Source organism: Camelus dromedarius, chromosome 5 (assembly GCF_036321535.1).
Source record: "Camelus dromedarius isolate mCamDro1 chromosome 5, mCamDro1.pat, whole genome shotgun sequence".
Lineage (NCBI taxonomy): Eukaryota > Metazoa > Chordata > Mammalia > Artiodactyla > Camelidae > Camelus > Camelus dromedarius.
In genome coordinates, this window is record NC_087440.1 from 38,159,343 (window position 1) to 38,179,718 (window position 20,376).

Below are 20,376 nucleotides of genomic sequence, written 5' to 3' on the forward strand. Positions count from 1 at the left end.
GTGGATTAAGCAGTTGGGTAGATTTAGATTCACTGAGACAGTGAAGAAGATGAATGGTGAAAGATTTCAGACCGGAGGGAATGAAGACATCTGTTTTGTGCTTTTTATGTTATGTTTAAAGTATCTATGTTGACATCCCAGTGGAATTATAAAAGTTAGATGTATGAATCTAGTACTGAGAGGAAGAGTTATCAGGATATAAAAGGATTTAGAGCTGTGGGATTAGATAAATTCACATAAGGGCAGAGAAAAGCTAGAGAAGAAGGAAGGGCTCAGAACCAAGTTTGGGTAGACCAGGAAGAGTTCTTGGCAGATGAAACTGAAAAAGGAATCCTTGGTTAGAAAAGAGGAAAAACTACTAAAGAGTAAGTGACATGGGAACCAAAAGAATAAGTGTTTAAGGAGGAAGTAGTCAAGAAAGAATATTGCTGAGAGCTCAAGAATGAAGAGAAAAGGGGGCAAGAATTGGTGCCATAACTACTGTTCATTGTGGGATCAAAGAGAGGTTTTCACGTAGGTTTTTAAAGATGAGAAATATTAGATGGTATTTGTATGTTCATAAGAATGACCCAGGAGAGGGACAGATGGATATTATAAAAGAAGAGGGGAGAGGATATTGGCTTATATGAACAGGGGGTTACTTCACTTATTATAGGAAGGAAAAGATGAATCAGGGTAGAGATATCTGTGTAGGTAGCTCATAGGTGTAACTTGAGGGAGTTCCTATGTGTCTTTTTCAATGAAATGTGAGTTGAGGTCATTAGAAAGAGAGAGTAGGTAGTGCTTATACTGACATGGATTTCTTTACTTGCAGAACTCAGAACTTTTTAACATGCTGTGATATGTTAAGAATCTCTTGAGTATGGGACAGAGTATATAGGGACCAGAAAAAGCTCAAATTAGAAGCCATCAGGGTAAAATTTGATTTCCTATCTCTTTTTTGAAAAGAGAAAGATTAAAATACATACTTTATAGATACAGTTTTTTAAATCTGTTTTTTTTTCCTGGTTATACAAGTAATCTTTATCTTTTCAAAAAGTATTTCCTTTACAAAAGGAAATACATGACTTACAGTGAAATTTCTGTGTAACACCCTCCCCCCAACGCCCCCAGCTTTTTTCTCTTTCCTTCTCCACCCTCCCCCAAATCCAGAGGATTATCATCAATAGTTTGGTATTTTTTTAATTTTTGCTATTTTTACTAATAAATGATTTATTTGAACAGAAATAGGATTATAGTATTTATCTTCTTAAACTTTAACATATATCAGTATATGTAAATCTATTCAAATCAACCTTCTTAATTCATCTTTATTATTATTAATTTTGGTGCGCTTGATCTAACAGGGAGTAAGGAGATCATTTAAAATTTCTTACTCTGTTTCCACAGATGTTCGTATTTCTGCTATAATTTGTTGTTGCTACTTGGTGGATTGAATTCTGGATAATTGTCAAATGAGTCTCTTTTGTATAGTTCAAAGCTTTTTGCCTTGATGACAACTGCAATGTTAACATTGCTCTTGTAAAAAAAAAAAAAAAAAAGGAGGTTACTTTTTCCATCATTTTATTTCCAACTTTTAGGAGTCTCTGTTTAAATAGCATGTGGTTAGTCACATTAGGTTTTGTAACAGGTGTCAGTCTTTTATAGCTGATCTGATCTTATTCTATTTATATTTATTTTTATGTTTTAGTTTGCTTGTTTTCTTGTTTTCTATTTTTATTCTTTATCAGCAAAAAGAGTGAGAAATGGAACTATTAATTTATGTGCTATTTATTTTTATCTTTAAATTTATACTGAGCCCCTTTTTCAGTTTATCATCCTTACTCCCTTATCATGATACCCTGGCGTGCATTAGCATGAATATTATCCTCCACCACCCACCTTTTTGGGTAGGTTGAAACTTTTGATTCTGATCTGTTAATTACTTTTACGTTTTGTAGCTTGACCCACAGAATTGTAGATTATATTCTATCTAATAGCTGTACCACTGTAACTTAGAATTAGTTTTGTGTTTAACCATGTACAGTGTTCATTCTTATTTTTTCATAGCACAAATTTTTCAAATATAAGTTCTTTATTATTGATGTTTCATTTTGTGTTTAGGATTTCTAAGAAGGAATTTGAGAGTGCTATAATTTAAATATTAATTATTACATATTTGAGAACTTAAAAAAATCTATAGTTGTCTGCTATGCACATTTGAATTACGTACTGGCTAAAGAATTCTTGACACATCCTTTTCCCATGACATTCCTATAGAAGAGACTTCTGGCTTTTCAGTTTTCATGGGAACTCTGAGGCTAGCCTGATTATTTTCCCTCCACTGATGGTCATTGGTTTCTTCTGCCTAGATGCTTTTGAGATTTTTTGAAGCTTACTGAGTTCAGCAGCATATGTCTGTAACTTTATGGTTTACTCCTATTTGTTGTTTATCTTTCCTGGTGCATGGTGAAATGCATTCAGTCTACAAATTAAGAGATTGATTCAATCTACAAATTAAGTTCATTATTTCAGAAGAGACCTCGACTATCTTTGTACTTACCTCTTTTTCACAAGGAGTATTCCAGATCACTGGAGTATGTTGATGAACAAGAAAGATAATAATCTCTGCCTTTGTGAGGAGCTTAAATTGTAGCAGGGAGTATACTAAAATAATGATAATGATGATGATAATACGTAAGAAAATTATATAGTGTTGTGGGTAGGAAAAGCAGTGTATGAGGGATTGGAGGTACTAGGCAAGAGTTAGAGGAAGACAGGCAATGGGATTACAGTTTTTAATAGTCAATGTAGGCCTCATTGAGAGGGTAAAGGGAACAGCCAATGCAAAAATCACGTTAGGACTGTGCATCACATGTTGGAAAAGCATGTTAAAAAAGCAAGTAAGCTGTGTAGCTAGAGGAAAGAGTAAAATGTTGAAGAAAGTAGAGAAAAATAAGATCAGAATATAAAGAGCCATCAAGGTTGTGTATGGCCTTGCAGGCCATTTTTTTTTGAGAGCCACTATCGTTCTGGCTGCCTTATTGAGAATGGTCTGTAGGGATAGTGGTACAAGCAGGGAGGATTGATTAAGCAGTCAACATAATAATCTAGCTATGTGAAATGGTGAGCACTGTACAGACCAGGGAATTAGCAGTGAAATGTTAAAAAAAAGTAGTTGATTTCTGTATCGCATACATGTGGGAGTTGGGTGCAAGAGAAAAAGAAGGATCAAAGATGATGCCAAGATTTTTAGCCTGAGATGAGATATAGAAGGCAGAAGATAGAGCACATTTTAAGGAAATTATTAGGAGTTCAGTTTTGCACACGTTAAGAAAGAATATGTTAGACATTCAAGTGAAGATGTCAGGTAGAATGTTTCAAATGAGTCTAGAGTTCAGGAGAAAGAGCTGAGCTGGAGGTATTTACTTGCATTATCAGCATACGGCTGACATTACCAAGAGGGTGAGTGTAGATACTGAGGAAAAAAAGGACAATCAAGGATTGAGGCCTGGGGGTTATTCACAGTATAGGTTGGTAAGGAGGGACCAGCAAAGGAGACTAATAATGGGAGAGCAAGTGAGAAGATAGAGGTGGTCTCCTAAAAGTCTACCGAAGAGAGTGACTGCTGAAAGGTCAAGTAAGATGAGAGCTGAGAACTGTTGTAAAATAATCATTCATGACCTTAATAAGAACAGATTTAGTGCATTGATGATAGTGATAGACTAATTTGAGTACATATTAGTGGGAATGGAAGGAGAGGAATTGGCAACAGCTAATATAGATGACTTATGCAGAGTTTGTCTGCGAAAGGGAGTAGCATTATGGAGCAGTAGCTAGCAGAGAGAAGACTGAGACTTCTCTTTAAAAGGATGGGGAACAAAAGTATATTTTGATGTGTGTCATAGAATGGTATAGTAGAAAGGAGAACTCTGATCAGTTTTTCTGCTTTATTCTGATCTTTCCAATCATATTGAGTCTTACTAAAGAGGTTTTCATTTCTTTAGTGGGTTTTTCTTTACTTTCTTTACATTTTGCCTCTTGTTTTCTCATTTCTTTTTTAATCTTGTATTTCAAGAATCCCATCTTAAATTTAAGAGAAGTCAAGTCCAAAATTTCTTGTTTTCGAGATTTGTTCTTTGAAAGCATACACAACTATTTTTTGCTACTTAAGTTTTCCTGTTTGTTGGTTATAAATGAAGCAATTGAGGGTTTTTTTTAATGTTATTGATTATGGTATTTATTTGAGAATGTTGCTTAGGTGCTCTCCTTTATTATGTTGCTGATATTACTGAAGTGAAAGAGTAGTGTCTTTAAAGAGCTTTTTATATACTTTTTCTTGGTCCCATATACTTATGCTAATTAGAGTTTTTCGTATCTGCTGGACACTCAATTGATACTATTGATTACATTTTTGTGAAATGAAATGTTTATTTTACCAGAAACGCTTTTGCAGACAGGAGATTTGCCTAAGTGGCCAGGAAAAAGACCATGACTACTTGCATTTAAGCAGAAATTCAGATTTGTATGAATATAGTACTGAATCTAAAGTTGGATTATCATAAATCAGATCATGTTTTCCCACTGGCACAATTATTTAATTGGAGGCTCTCACTTTTGACTAATGGTTCATCAAAAGCTATAGGTCTAAATGGCCAAATTAACCATACTCCTCATCTCTTTCTTGCAAATTTCAGAGTACCCTGATGGCATTTTATAGCAGCTGTTATCATCTTGCCTTAGATAGTTTAATTTATAAAATAAATTTTAAATTATATGAATTATTTTGAATTGGTTTAAACTTGTAACTATAGATTAGCAACTCTTAACTAAGGGATGTATATTAGAATTATGTAGAGTTTTTAAAAATTCACATTTTAAAAGAACTCCCTGAAGTGATTCTTATGCTTAAGAACTATCACTTACAGAAAAAAAGTTATCTACATTTTATTCATCATGAAAGCTAATATAGGGATGTGTAATTCAAACTGTTTTTCTGCATAGAATTTTCTTTTGTAGCAGTGTAAATTAGTAGGAAAATTGGTAAAGTCACTTAAGCTTTTTATGCCTTTTCCCCCCAATATATAAGAACTATAACTTGACTGTCAGGGTGATTCTGTGTTAGTAAATTATCCCTTTAGAGTTTGCCAGAAATTAAATGCTATAAGCCACTTAGCCTTTCATTACCTCAGATATCTGGTCCTGAATCTTGATGTAACTGCAGAATTAAATAACTTGCCCTTATAACTTTATGGATGTTAGATATTCCCTGAGCATAAGCCAGAAAATCTACCTTATTTTGCTTGCCTGACTCCACTCCCTTCAATTTTAGTTTTCAAGGCTTCCTACATAAAGTTTACACTTCACTTTTTCTTCTTGCCTGTGACCCCCAGGGTAAGGATGGAATGATTTCAGAGTCATCTGATAATTTGGATTGGTTCCTAAAGGGCAACATTAAGGAGAATTTTTTAAAGAGTTGATTGGAACAGTTAGAACTAGCTTACTTTCTTACAATTTTGTATTCTTTGGGTGGCATTGAAGACTAAAATGTTTTATTCTTGTTGCTCCTGCCATAGGCTAGGCATTGCTGTTGTCATTATCCTACCTAAATGTAATCTCTTTCAGCACTGTATTATCTTTTTAAACAAAAAACATCCATCTTTGCTTCAGTTTTCACTTTTCTAATTGAATGGTACAGCTAATAGTTTGCAGGCTGGAAAGCGCCTTAATGCTCCTGAAAAAGAAGACAGCCCTACCATCAGCTTTGCAATTACAGTTTCTTCATTTCTACTTCTTTGTACATTCTTCTGTTTTGGTGGTAGTGGTAGTGGAAGGATGGTTTAAGGAGTAAGAAAGGATCCACACTACTTGACTTGGTGGACTAGGTCTCGTGCCAGATCAAATACTCCAGTGATTTGTTGGCAGTAGTCCTGACACCTAGTTATATTGTGTAACATATATACATACCAGTACATACCAGAGTTTTAGTAATCTGTATCATTGAAGAGTGATATAATATATGAAGATTTAGAAGTTGAATTTCATGAACTCTTGAAGTTTGCTAGGTAGAGCAGCCTGAAATTGAAATAAAGAAAAGACTTAATTGATTATACAAGGTATCAATTTCATAACTTGGGAACTTGGAAGAACACATTGAAAGATCAGTCCATCTAAAGGAGAGACTCTGGAAGGAAAGAGAAATTAAAATAAGGACTATAGCTTTAGGCACTGCAAGCTCTGCCTGTACTCCGGCCCCTGCACACACACACTTTTCTGATTAGAAATGATGTTTTTATCTAATTAGTAAGTTAGTAACCATACGACAAAATATAAATAGGTTTGTGATTTATATCAGGGAAAATGAAAGTTTGTAGGTAAAATTAGACTGAAAAAGGAGCAAGGGCTGTCAATAAAAGTGCTCTAACATCTTTGAATTTCTGAGAACTTACTCATCTTCCTATATTTCAGAGATTCTCAACTGAGGGTACACAATAGAATCTTCTGGGGAGATGCTTACTATGCCCTACTTCAGGCAGACTGACTTAAAATCGCCTTAAGAGTTGAATTCCAGGCAGTATTTCCTTAGGTTTTTTTGGAATGTTCTCTCCCTAGTTAAGAATATGTTTTCTCCCAATGCAAATTTAAAATTAAACTCTGAAAATTCTTATTTAATATTTTTTTTTACTAAATGTTTTGTCCATTACTTACAAAAATTATCTTAATGTTTAAGAAATAGTAAATAGGAAGAAAATGGGAAAATAAGAAGGGTCAAATGAGGAGATCAAAAGTTCATGGAGTTATATAGCTTCATTCTATAATCAGTAATTAAAGCTATGTTATGTTCTTTCAAATACAGCTATGGACAAAAACCTCACTTGGAACTGTCCTGAAGACCAAATAAGGAACAAACCAATTAACAGACCACACTTAAACTGCATTAGGAGCATTGCTTGTCCCTAGTTTTTCCTTTTCATTGGCATAGAAAAAATACCTTTTGTAATTTCCCTACCTATCTAGTTTTCTGTTATTTTCCAAACGGAGTATTTTCTTCTGGTTACTTTTTTCCTCTTTTCACTTTTGTCTCTTTCCATTGCTCGAGTTGCTGCTTCTAGCAGAATTTATTTAATGAATCCAAATCTCATATTGATGGACATTCAGGTTGGATGTGGCTTTTAAGTATTTCTTTTGATGCAAAATGTGTATTTACATTGCTTAATACTAATGTTATTCTGAAAGAAATTAATTTTAATAGTTTTAACTTGAATATGTTTTCTTACAGCAGAAAAAGAAAACCAAGAACTTCAATCCACCAACACGTAGAAATTGGGAAAGTAATTACTTTGGGATGCCCCTCCAGGATCTGGTTACAGCTGAGAAGCCCATACCATTATTTGTTGAAAAATGTGTGGAATTTATTGAAGATACAGGTAGGATAGACGTATCATTGCAGTAGATTTGATTTGAAATTTCACTTCTGCTGCACTAGCAGTTTGTCAGATGTTCCTGATTCAAGCTAAAATTTGAAAGAGGTGTATGGTTCTCATTAGGATTGATTGTCTTTAGTATTAATTCTAGATGTAACCATCTGATGTTTGAAAGAAGTTTCATTGTTGGCCAGTAATGCTTCTGTTGGGCCTCACTTTAATAAATGGGTTAGTCAAATGCTGAAATGTTAAACTTAACTTATTCTGGAATTTAGAATAACTTGATTATTAAATTATGCTACTATTTAATCATAATATGATTTAAATAAATAATTTGAATGTTTTTACATTTATAAGTCTTAATACTTTTTTTTTACTCATTTTATACATGAATTTTTCTTTTTAAAGTTCATAGCAATATTTGTCAATGTACAAGAGGTAGCTTGTTTGTGATGTTATTATTTATTCAATAGCACTGCTTGGTGTGGTTTATATGGCTTGAGTTGTATTTAAGGAGTGTGTAGATACTCTCATTGTTTTAAAAACAAGCCTGCCCTTATGTTTACTTTGAAACTGTTATCTGAGGGTTGGACTAACCAGAGTTGGGGAATAAAGGCAGAATATTATCATGTTTATGTGCATTTCAAATTCACAAATGAGCATGAGTTAATCTTGAAACTTTAGTGATTTGAATGGACTGCAAAATTTAATGGTTTGAAAGCTTGAGTTAATTTCATTTTAGCTTTATTCTTAATAATCTCTTTTAATAATCAAGCATTGTTTAAAAAACAAACAAATTAGGATACCCATGTTCTATCTGAAAAAATCAAGCTCATTTTTACTTAGGTGTATGTATGCCTTACTCTTTAATCTTGACTGTCAGCTAAGATCTATATGTACATATTAGGTTGTATGGTGAGAAGTGATGACTTGCAGTTCTAATAATGTAATGGAATATGGGGTAATACCTGTTATCCACTAGTTTTATAGTCAAAAGAGTGTATCTTCTCCCTTCAGTTAATAAATTTTAATTTATAGAGCCTATATTTGGGTATGCTCTTAATCATTTGTTTCAAGAAAGTATTAGGCAAATTTCTTTCTCTATTTCTGTCTATTTTCTGGAAAAGTTTGTATAGAATGGTAACATTTCTTTATTAAATTTTTGTGGAAATGACCAGTGAGATATTTGGACTTGGAATTTTATTTGTGAGGAAGTTTTAAACTATAGCTTAAATTCCTTTAATAGATACAGGGCTATACAGATTTTCAATTTCCTCAGTAAGCACTGGTTGTTCCTGTCTTTAAAGGAATTTGTCCACTTCATTCAGGTTGGGATAAGGTTGTTTATAAAATTCCTTATCATATTTTCAATGCCTGTAGCATCTGATCTTGATATGTTGTTTCCATTTTCATTCAGTTCAGAATACTTTATAATTTTCCTTTTGACTTTTAAAAATTTAACTCATTAATTATTTAAAGTGTTTTATTTCTAAATGTTTTCCAGGTATATTTCTCTTATTCATTTCTAGGTTAATTCTCTTGGATTTGGGAAACAGTTTGATTTCAGTGAAAGTTTATTGCAGCTTATTATTTATAGCCCAGAACATGGTCTATTTTGAAGAGTGTTCTGTGGGGCTTTGGGCAGAATGTTTGTTAAGCTGTTGGGTGATGGGTTCTGTAAATGTCAGGTCAAGTTCTGCGAGAGTATTGGTAACTCTTGTGTGTCCTTACTGATTTTCTTGTTGACTTGTTTTTTTAAAGAGTACTATTGCAGTTCATAATCATGATTGAGATTTGTCCATTTCTCTTTTCGGTTCCATTAGTTTTGGCTTCATTTGTTTTGAAATTCTTTTAGTTGCACATACATTTAGGATTATGTCTTCCTTTTGAATTGACCTATTATTATGACATATTCTCCTTGTTCTGAAGCCTAACCTACTTAACCTAAAATTAATATAGCCAATGGTATTTTATTTTGAGTAGTGTCTGTGTGGTGTATCTTTTTTCATCCTTTTACTTTCATTTGTGTCTTTATGTTTGATACAGTTTCTTATAGATAGCATGTCTGGATCTGACAGTCTACTTGTTTTAAAAGGAGTGTTTATTAGATCATGGACTTTTAATGTAATTATCAATATAATTGGTTTTAAATCTGCCATCTTGTTTGTATTTTCTCTTTGTCTCATGTGAACATTATATTCTTTTTTTCCTTCTTTTCCTGCCTTCTTTTGGATTAACTGAATATTTTTTGTTCTATTTCAACTCCAGTATTTGATAATCAATTATATTTATCTGTTAGGATTTTTTAGTGGTGCTTTAGAATTTGAAATATACATCTTTAATCACAGGTCATCTTCAAACCTTACACCACCATAACATGTAGTTTAAGAACCTTGGAACAGTACATTTAACTCTCTTATTCCTTGTTCTCTTGTTGTACATTTTAGTTCTACAATATGTTTTAAACATCACAGTGTATGTTCACAGTTTTTGCTTTATAAACAGGTAGTTATCCTCATTTGAAAGATAATTTTTTAGGTTATAGGTCTCTCAGAAAATAGCTTTATTAAAATACAATTCACATACTCTACAGTTCACCCATTTGAAGTGTACAATCCAGTGGTGTATCAACATATTCAGAATTGTGCAGCCATCAGCATGTTCAATTTTAGAGCATTTTCATCAACCCCAAAGTAAACCACATTACCATTAAGCAGTTGCTCCCTGTTCTCCATACCCACCCTCCTTAACTTTCTGTCTTTATAGTTTTACCTTGTTTTGTCTTTTGTGACTAGCTTCTTTGATTTAACATAATGTTTTTGAGGTTCATCCATGTTATAGCACCTATCAGTAGTTCATTTTTATTGTTGAATAATTTTCCATTGATAGGCATTTGTGGTGTTCGACACTTTTTGACTATTGTGAATATTGCTGCTGTAAACACTTCCTGTACAAGTTTTGGACAGGAGTGGACATGTTTTTCACTCCTAGAGCATATACACCTAACAGTGGAATTTCTAGATCATATGGTAGTTCTGTGTTTAATCCTTTGAGGAGCTTAACAGACTGACTTCCATAGCGGCTGCACCATTTTACATTCCCACCAGCAATACAGAAGAGTTCCAGTTTCTCCACATCTTTGCCAACACTTATTATTTCTACTTTTTTTGATTATAGGCATCCTAGTGGGTGTGAAATGGAATCTGATATGGTTTTGATTTGCATTTGTCTGATGACAAATGATATTGAGCATATTTTCAGGTGTTTATTGGCCATTTGTCTTCTTTGGAGAATTATCTCTTCAGATACTTTGCTGTTTTTAAATTGAGTTTTTTGTCTTACTTTTGAGTTTAAGAGCTCTTTATGTATTCTGGATACAAGTTGCTTTCAAATATGATTTGCAGAATTTTTTTCCCATTCTGTGGATTGTCTTTCACAATCCCTTGTTGGTATCATTTGAAGCACAAAAGTTGTAAATTTTGATGAAATTCAGTTTATTTTTAAAATTTTTGTTGCTGTGTGCATGGTATCATATCTAAGGTTTTGCCAAATCCAAGACCACAAAGATTTATTCCTACATATTCTTCTGAGTTTTATGGTTTTAGCTCTTACACTTAGGTCTGTGATCCATTTTAAGTTAACTTTTGTGTATGGTGTCAAGGAAGGGTTCCAGCTTGATTCTTTTGCATGTGTACATTGCACAAGCACCATTTATTGAATTGCCTTGACATTCTTTTTTGAAAATCAATTGACTGTAAATGTGATTACTTCTGGACTTCCATTTATGTTCCATTGATCTATATATGCCCATCCATTTATTTCAGTACTGCTTAATTTTCATTATTGTAGCTTTCTAGTTGGTTTTGAAATTGGTAAGTAGAGTCCTCCAACTTGTTTTTCTCATGCTTCTAGGCTCATGGATTTTCTTTTCTTTCAGCTTTTTAAAGAATGCTCAGGGGAAGGGTATTGCTCAGTGGTAGAGTGCATGCCTAGTATACCCGAGGTCCTGGGTTCAATCCCCTGTACCTCCATTTAAAAAAAAAAAAAAGAATGCTCATTGTCTTCTGCATGATGTTTAACAAGAAACCTAATGTTATTATCAGTGTTCCTCTGTATGTGATGTGTTCCCCTTTCTCCCTCGTTTCTCAACTGCTTTTAAGATTATTCTCTCGTTTTTAGCAATTTCATTAAAACTTTATTTTAGTGTGTGCTTTATGGAAAAAACACTTCTGCTTGAAGTTTCTGGGACTTCTCAGATCTCTTGGTTTATAATTTACAAATTTGGAAAATTTGGGGCCATTATTGAACTATTTTTTCCTGTTCTGTTTCTACATCTCTTCTGTTTATGGACTCGAGTTACATATGTGTTACACATTTTGAATTGTCCCACAGCTCACTGTTCGTTTTCTTAAACCTTTTTTTCTTTCTGTATTTTATTTTACCTAGACTGTATCTATTGCTGTATCTTCTAGTTCACTGATACTTTTTTTTCCCTGTATGGTCAAATCTAGATTTCCCTTTTAAGTCTCTTTTTTGTTACATTTATCAACCTCTTGTTGATATTTTCTTTTACCTCTTTGGGTATACTTAAAGCATTTATAACAGCTGTTTTAAATCCTTGTGTTACTAATTCTGTCATACTTTGTTTCTGGGTCAGTTTATGTTTCTGTTGGCTTTTCTCCTGATTATGGGTTGTATTTTTCTGCTTTTTTAACTGGCGGTTTTGATTTGTCATTAGACATTTTGAATTTTTCATTTTTGAGTGGTGAATTTTCTAATGTTCCTTTAAAGAGTGTTGGATTTGCTTTGTCATGTGTGAAGCATTTTGTTTATCAGTTTGGTCCTTTCTAGGCTTGCTTGTAAGTTTATTTTGGCAGATCCAGAGCAGCTTTTATTCTAGTATTTATTTAAACCTACATTAATGGATGAGGACTTGATCCAGTGTCCTGCATATTAAAAGATCTTCTGAGAGTAGAACTTGAACTATTCTCAGCCCCTGGCCTCAGGAAGTTTCCTCTGTATAATATTCAACCAAAACCTCCAGGGCTTTTTCTACACATCTCTGAGGCACTTTTCTTTGTATATCTCTCCCCCTTTTTTTTGGTACTCTGCCTCACAAATTCTAGACTTCTCATCCTTTCTGAACTCCTGTCTTCATATTCTCAACTCTTAGACCATGTTGATACCACTTCTCTGCACTACTATCTAAAAATTATCTCCAGGCACTAGATTGGGGCATTCAGACAGTTTAATTCATTTGCTTCTTTTTCCTCACAGATCAGTTTTGAGCTGCCTGTTGTTCAATATCTGAAAACTATTGTTTCATATAAGTTTTACAGTTTTTTGTTGTTTACTATAGGAGAGAATTTCCATAGGAATTAATCCTTTTATGGTGGAATTAGATGTCTCCATAGCAGTTTTTACTGTAGTGCTATATAATAAGTTATGCTAAGTTCCAGTTAGGAAACAAGCCTTGAAATATTAGTATAAGTTTAAGTATGCAAAAAGTATGGAGGAGAGAGATTGAAAAGAAAGGGAATAATAATATGCCTCTCTCAGGAATTATTTAGGATAGTGAAGGAGCTGAAAACAAACTCAAAACTGCCTCTCAGATTTTTATATTAGGGTGACTATAAATGGTGCACCATTAATGAAAACAGAAATTATAGTACAAAAGGCAGATTTGACAGTTTGATAATAGATTCATAGTATGTACATGTTAAATCTTAAGGTGCCTGTGGGGCATCCCTCTAAAAGTTCAAGACTCAGTTGAATGTATGGAAAATGGTTTGGTCTTAGGATGTTGGTAATTGTCATTGTATAGATATTAATGTAAGCTATGTTGATGAATTTCAGGGTGAACATAGAGAGTGAGAAGAAAAGATCGCAGTGCAGATAGGCTATACAAAGGATTAAACACTAGGAAGAAAATATTTAATTAAAAAGACACATGGTTATCAGCTTTGAATGTACAGAAATTCGGTGACCTAGAATACTTTTTTTTTTAACATTTTTATTCAGGTAGAATTTTATATATTATAAAATTAACTATTTTAAAGTGTACAGTTCAGTGGCATGTAGTACATTACAGTGTTGTGCAACTACCACTTCATCTAGTTCCAAAGATTTTCATTACCCCAGGGAAAACTGTACGCATTAAGTGATTATTCCCTTCCCTTTTCCCCTTTTGCTCCAGCCTCTGGCAACCATAAGCCTGCTTTCTGTCTCTGAATCTGCTTCTTCTGGAGAGTATAAATGGAATCATACAATGTGTGACCTTTTGTCTGGCTTCTATCACATCACATAATACTTTGGGGATTCATCTGTGTTGTAGTGTGTGTCATTGTATGGATATATACCACATTGTTTATTCATTCACGTGGTGGACATTTGGTTTGTTTCTATCCTTTCGCTGTTGTGAACAGTGCTGCTTTGAACATTCATATACAAATAATTTGAGTACCTGTTTTCAGTTCTTTTGGATACATACCTGAGAGTAAAATGATGACCCGCATGGTAATTCTATGTTTAACTTTTTAAGGAAATGTCAGACTGTTTTCTGCATTTTACATTTCCACAGCAGTGTACAAATGTTCGTATTTGTCCACATCCATATCAGCACTTGTTATATTCTCTGTGTGTGTGTGTGTGTGTGTGTTTTAATTCTAGCTATCTTATTCCCTTTTGATAATGATTGCACTTTGATCTGTAGATCACCTTGGTAATATTGCCATCTTGAGAGTATTCTTCCAGTCCATGAACACTAGATGTCTTTCCATTTATTCAGGTCTTCTCTGGTATATAGAATTGATTTTTGTGTGATGAGCTGTTATCTTGCAATTTTGCTGAATTTTTTATTAGCTTATTTTTTTGGTGTGTATGTATGTTCTCTGGGATTTTATATATATATATATATATATATATATATATATATATATATATATATATATATATATATAATAATTCCAGATTATATTGTGAATAGAGATAGCTTTACGTCTTCCTTTCAAATTTGGGTGCCTTTTTATTTCTTTGTCTTGCTCTGGCTTGGACTATCAGTGTAATGTTGACTAGCTGTGTTGAAAGCAGGCATCATTGGCTTATTCCTTATTTTAGAGGAAAGCTTCCATTCTTTCACCATTATCATGTTAGCTATGAGTTTTTCATGAATGCTTTTTATCATGTTGATTAAGTTCTCTTCTGTATTAGTTTCTTAGGGCTGCCATAACAAAGTCCCACTGTTACTTGCTAACAGTCTAAAGGCTGGAAATCTGAAATCAAGGTGTCAGCTGAGTCATGCTTCCTTTGAGACTCTGGGTAGAATCCTTCCTTGCCTCTTTCTCGGTTCTGGCAGTGGCTATCAGTCCTTGGTGTTCCTTAGCTTGCAGCAGTGTTACTCCATTCTCTGCCTTTCGGGTTCTCCCTCTGTCTGTCTTCTTAGAAGGATACCAGTCATTGGGTTAAGGACTCACCCTTCTCCAGGGTGACCTCATCTTATCTTAGCTAATTATAACTGTATTGACTCCGTTTCCAAATAAGGTTCCCTTCAGAGGTACTAGGGGTTAAGAGTACAACAACATACCTTTTTGGGAGACAAATTCAACCCATAAAACTGTTTATTCCTGGTTTGTTGAGTTTATATATATATATGTGTGTGTGTGTGTGTGTGTGTGTGTGTGTGTGTGTGTGTGTGTGTGTGTATGTAATGAAGGGTGTTGGATTTTGTGAAATGAGTTTTCTGTGTCAATTGAGATGATCTTGTGGCTTTTTTCTTTCATTCTGTTAATGTGAGTTGCATTATTGTTTTTTTCTTACGTTGAAACACCTTTGCATTCCTGGGATAGATCCCACTTGCTCATGGTATGTAATCTTTTCATTGCTGTTATAGTTTACTAGTATTTTGTTGAAGATTTTTGTATCTGTATTGATAAAGATTGGTCTGTAGTTTTTTCTTTTAATTTCTTTGGCTTTAGTACCAGAGTAAATATCTCATAGAATGAGTTAGGAAGTGTTTTCTTTCTTTAGAATGAGAGTTTTCTCTGGTTCTAAGTGTGCCATCTTCAGAATCTTTTGAGGCATTCCTATGTTAGATAGTTCGTAAATTTTTTCTAGATTAAGTTTTTCAATTTCCTGCTTTGTTGTCAGTTTACCACCTGCTAGTTATCTTATTTTGCTTTTCCGATTTGCATCTTCTAATCTGCTTTGAGTCAGGAAAACATATGGCAGAGTTAGTTTAAGTTGTGCTTTTGGTTAGGTTAAATTCCTCCTATAAAGGAAAAAATATATTTTAGTATAAAGGCTTAGTAACATCTTTTTGACAATTTATAATTTTTTTTTGTTTCCATTTTTTAGTTATGGTAGATTAGGTGATCAGATGACCAAGTTCCAGATAGGTGAGGAATTTTTTCACCTGTATTTCCTAAAATTTATATTTGAATGTAGATGTAGTTAATCTGAAATGCCCCCACTATTACAAATGAATTATAAAAGAAATAGGAAATAGACTATCTCTAAAGCTTAGAGGTTATTTTTTCTGATAAGACTATGTTAGAAGGATGAATGTTTCAGTGAGGTTCTTTAAATATTGGTCTAAAAATTATGTGTTACTCCAACACACCAATGATGAGTGAAATAATAGAGGTGAAGTGGGAATGAATCTTTGTTTTATTGCTAAAGTAAACGTCAACATGACTTTCTTCAGTAAAGCCCTTTTATTTAAACTCCAGCATTCCCACTTGGTTTTTCTTTATGCACTCCTTTTTCTTCATTACTCTTAACACTTTTTCACTAAATGTCATTACCTCATGTCTTCGTCCTTCTTGTCCTGCCTGTTTTTCTCAGTTCATTTTTATATTCACTCCTTTGCATATCTCCTCAACCCCCGCCATGTTATCTAAACATTTGAAAAAATTTTGAACCTTCTGAAATGTTGCAAGAGTAGTGTGGTTGAACATCCACCTAGAAACACCTAGAAACACCAGTTTGGGGGTGGGGATTGGGCCACATTTCTCCCCAACCTTCTCCTCCCTCTCCAAACCGATTGAAACTTACAGACAGCATGACACTCCCTTCCTAAATCTTTTAACATGTATCTCCTAAGAATAAGGACATTTCTCCCATGTAACCATAATATAAATACCACCTTCGGGAAATATGACATTGATAAAATCCTATTATTTAATATTATGTTTACAATCAGATTTCCTTCATTGTCCCAGTAATGCCCACTTACAGCTGTTTTATTCTTTCAATTTAGGATCCAGTCAAGGATCATATCTTAATATTTCTTCTTACGTCTCTTTAGTTTTCTATAGTCTAGAATAGTGCCCTAGCCTTTTATGTGTTTTCCTGACACATTTTTTGAAAATTCTAAGCCAGTTTTTTTTGCAGAATGTTCTTAAATGTTACTTGTCTGATTCCTGGTCGGTTTCAAGTTAAACATTTTTGGCTGGAATTCTACACAGGGCTGATGTATCCTGCTTAATGCATCTCACTAAGAGACACATGATGTCATTTGTTGAAGGATTTTTTATGTTGCTTTTGAAATTCCAGGCTTTTAATAACTTTAACAGTGTCATATAAGTGCTAAAGTTGGGTGGGTATCATTGACATCTGAATTTAATGATTCAAATGTGACTTATTTATTCTTGATCTAGCAAAGAGGAATTATAAATTAGCCCTTAAAGTATTTCTTTAGATAATTTTAGTATGCCTGTATCTGGCAGAAATTCCTTGAGGTTTTCTAGGGTAATAATATTACCTTTTTATTTTCTAGCTTTGTAGTCTATTTTTATGTTAGCAAGAATATTTTCTTCTTGAAGTAGCTGGTCATTTTGTTACAGCTAATGCTTTTCTTTCTTTTTCTTTCCTTTTTTTTTAAACACCATAGCCATTAGACGATGAATCTCTGAGAGAGGGACCGATCCCTAACTCCTAAAACAGTGTCTGGCACATATGATTAAATCATATTTAATAAGTATTTTAAAAAATGAACCCCAATTTTTTAATAACTCTGAGTGTGGGACCTTGTGACATTAGTTATACATGAATGATATTTCTTGAAGTCTTTATTTTCCAAGCTAGAATTAGCGTTTATTGTTTTTTTATACAAATACAAAGAGTGCATAAGCATTGCAAAAGATGAGAAAATGGAGACATTTGTGTTACAGTGTGACTTTGCATAATTTAAATTTATATCAACTTACTAATTTGTATTGTGCTGAGCCGTTAAATTAATATAATTAAAAATCCAGGTTTTACATTGTAAAAAATTGTATAATGAAGGTGATTCACAATGTGCAAGATGCTCTGTGGTTATGATAGGGAAAGAAAGGCTACTCTTACGAAAAAGCTGTCATATACTTTGTTTTTAAGTTATTTTGAAACATGGAATTCTCATTTTTGTGACTGACAACCAGATGATTATATCTGTAGCTCTTTTGTTTTTTAATGATGAAATTCCTGCAGAAAAATGAGTGTTGTGCGAAGTCTAAAGAAACCCTAGCCCTCACTCTTTTTATCCCTAGAGTGAAATAATTAATAATATAATACTCAGTTTTTGCTGAATGCTTAATATTTGTATAGTGAACTTTCAGTATGCTATGAAACAAATGTGTTGTTTATTCATTTAATTTTCACACCTCTGTTGGGGTGTATGTACAGTTACTACCTCCATTTTACAGAGTGAAAAACTGAGGCCCAGAGAAATTAACTTGTCTTGAGTTCACACAGCTCGATTCTAGTCCAGGCTCCATTTACCGTTATGGCTTACTGTTGATTTTTTGCTAGCCAGGGTTTTTTTGTTTGGTTGGCTTGTTTTAAGGAAAGAAACTATATATTTCATTGTAGCAGGAAAAAAAGTAGGAATAGAATAAGGAATAGAAGTGAAAAATCACCTGTGGTTTCATGATGAATAGATGCGCTTGTCTTCTCATGATTAAGAGATTAAGTTTTTCTTTTTCTGTATATTTATTATATAGTATACATTTAAACATATGTAACTTTTTCAAAAGGGGAAAATTAAACATGTTTTTTTAATTTTTTTAATCCATGAGCAAAACTATTTCATGTGATATTTATCTTTTGAATTACTTTTTATGACTTATCTTTCATAGCTAACATCTTAATAATCATGATTTAATAATTCTCTATTTCTGAACGTGTCTCCAAACATTCAGTATTGGCAGTTACCCTTTTGTTTACATCTGTGCTTGTGTTTTTATTTTCTAGGAAAAAATGTGTAGACGTGAAATTGCTGTGCCCAACTCCAGTGATAGAAAGCATTGAGAGAGAGGAAACCACCTACCATAAAACAAATAGGGAGGCATTTCAAAAATACATCCTTTATATATTGATTGAGACAAACTGATGACCCTAGCTTGCCCAGTGTCTGACCTGTAGCAAGTCACTTCACTTTTCTAAGTATATTTCCTTATCATTAACATAGGGCCTCTTGTCAGTTATTTTGAAGATGGAATGAAAACAATACATATAACATTTACTTTATGAAATTTAAAGCATTATATGTAAAGAAAGTAACAAAATGAAAGGTTGGAACGCTGTTGTTGCTTTTTCTCAACTATTAAAGATATAGTGACTAGAAAGTAGTGACATGTTGTAATGCAGTAAATTCGAGTAGCAGTAATATACATATACCTCCCCTTTATTTAAAAATACTGTTTTTGATTGAGAAAAAAAATACTACGTTTAGCCTTGTTATTTCTGTAGTGTTCTTGTCCCTGAACTGTCACTTATCATTGCTCCATTGGTGTTACTTCATCCTTATAAGCTTGATACATCTATATCTATATGTCTGTATCTTTTTTTTTTTTTTTTTTTTTTTTACTTTTAGGTTTACAACAAAATCAATAGAAAAGTGTAGAGATTTCTCATATACCCCACTGCCCCAACACATGAAACTCCCCCGCCCCACATTACCAACATCACTCACCGGAATGGTATGTTTTTTGCCAGGGATGAACCTGCATTGACACATGATAGTCACCCAAAGTTCATAGTGTACTTTAGCATTCACTCTTGGTGTTGTACATTCTGTTGGTTTGGATATATATATAATGATATATATCCATTATTATATAATAGCATACGGAGTATTTTCACTGCCCTAAAAATCTTCTATGCTTTGCCTGTTCATCTCTCCCCACCACCCCTATCCCTGGTAACCACTAGTCTTTTTATTGTCTTCATAGTTTTGCCTTTTCCACAATGTCATATAGTTGGAATCATACACTATGTACCCTTTTCAGATTGGCTTCTTTCATTTAGTAATATACATTTAATCTTTACATGGCTTAATAGCTCATTTTTCTTTGGGCGTTGCATAGTATTCTGTTGTCTGGGTGTATCACAGTTTTAACTATCCATTCATCTACCGAAGAACATCCAAATTTGGACAGAACATCCAACTTTATGCTATAAATATAGCTATAGCTGTAAAACAGATGTTCAGAACATCTATTTGCAGATTTTTTTGTAGGCGTAAATTTTCAACTACTTTGGATAAATAACAAAGAGCATGATTGCTGGATCATGTGGTAAGAGTATGTTTAGTTTTGTAAGAAATCGCCAGGCTGTCTTCCAAAGTACCTGTACCATTTTGCATTCCCTCCAGCAATGAATGAGAGCTCCTGTTGTTTTCCACATCAGCCTTGCCAGCAACTGGTGGTGTCAGTGTTTTGGATTTTGACCATTCTAATAATGGTATCTCATTGTTGTTAAAACTTACAATTCCTGAGTGTTGTGGAGCATGTTTTTATGTGCTTATTTGCCATCTCTGTATCTTCCTTGATGAGGTGTCTGTTAAGGTCTTTGTCCTGTTTTGCAATGGAATTGTTTTCTTATTACTGAGTTTTAAGAGTTCTTGGTATATTTTGGATAACAGACCTTTAGCAGATACGTCTTTTGTAAGTATTTTCTCACATTTTGTGGCTTGTTTTCTAATTCTCTTAACATT

General features: G+C 33.4%; 1 protein-coding gene across 5 annotated transcripts in view; it reads left to right on the plus strand.

Moving 5' to 3' along the window:
* The window catches only part of ARHGAP5 (Rho GTPase activating protein 5), an 83,592-nt gene that overhangs the window by 49,398 nt on the left and 13,818 nt on the right, over positions 1 to 20,376 (plus strand). For 4 of the 5 annotated variants that reach the window (XM_064485881.1, XM_064485882.1, XM_031453557.2 and 1 more), the window contains exon 3: positions 7,259 to 7,406. In XM_064485881.1, coding sequence (XP_064341951.1) covers positions 7,259 to 7,406 — 148 coding nt within the window. The remainder of the gene's footprint in view (positions 1 to 7,258; positions 7,407 to 20,376) is intronic. The other variant, XM_031453559.2, reaches the window with a different exon arrangement.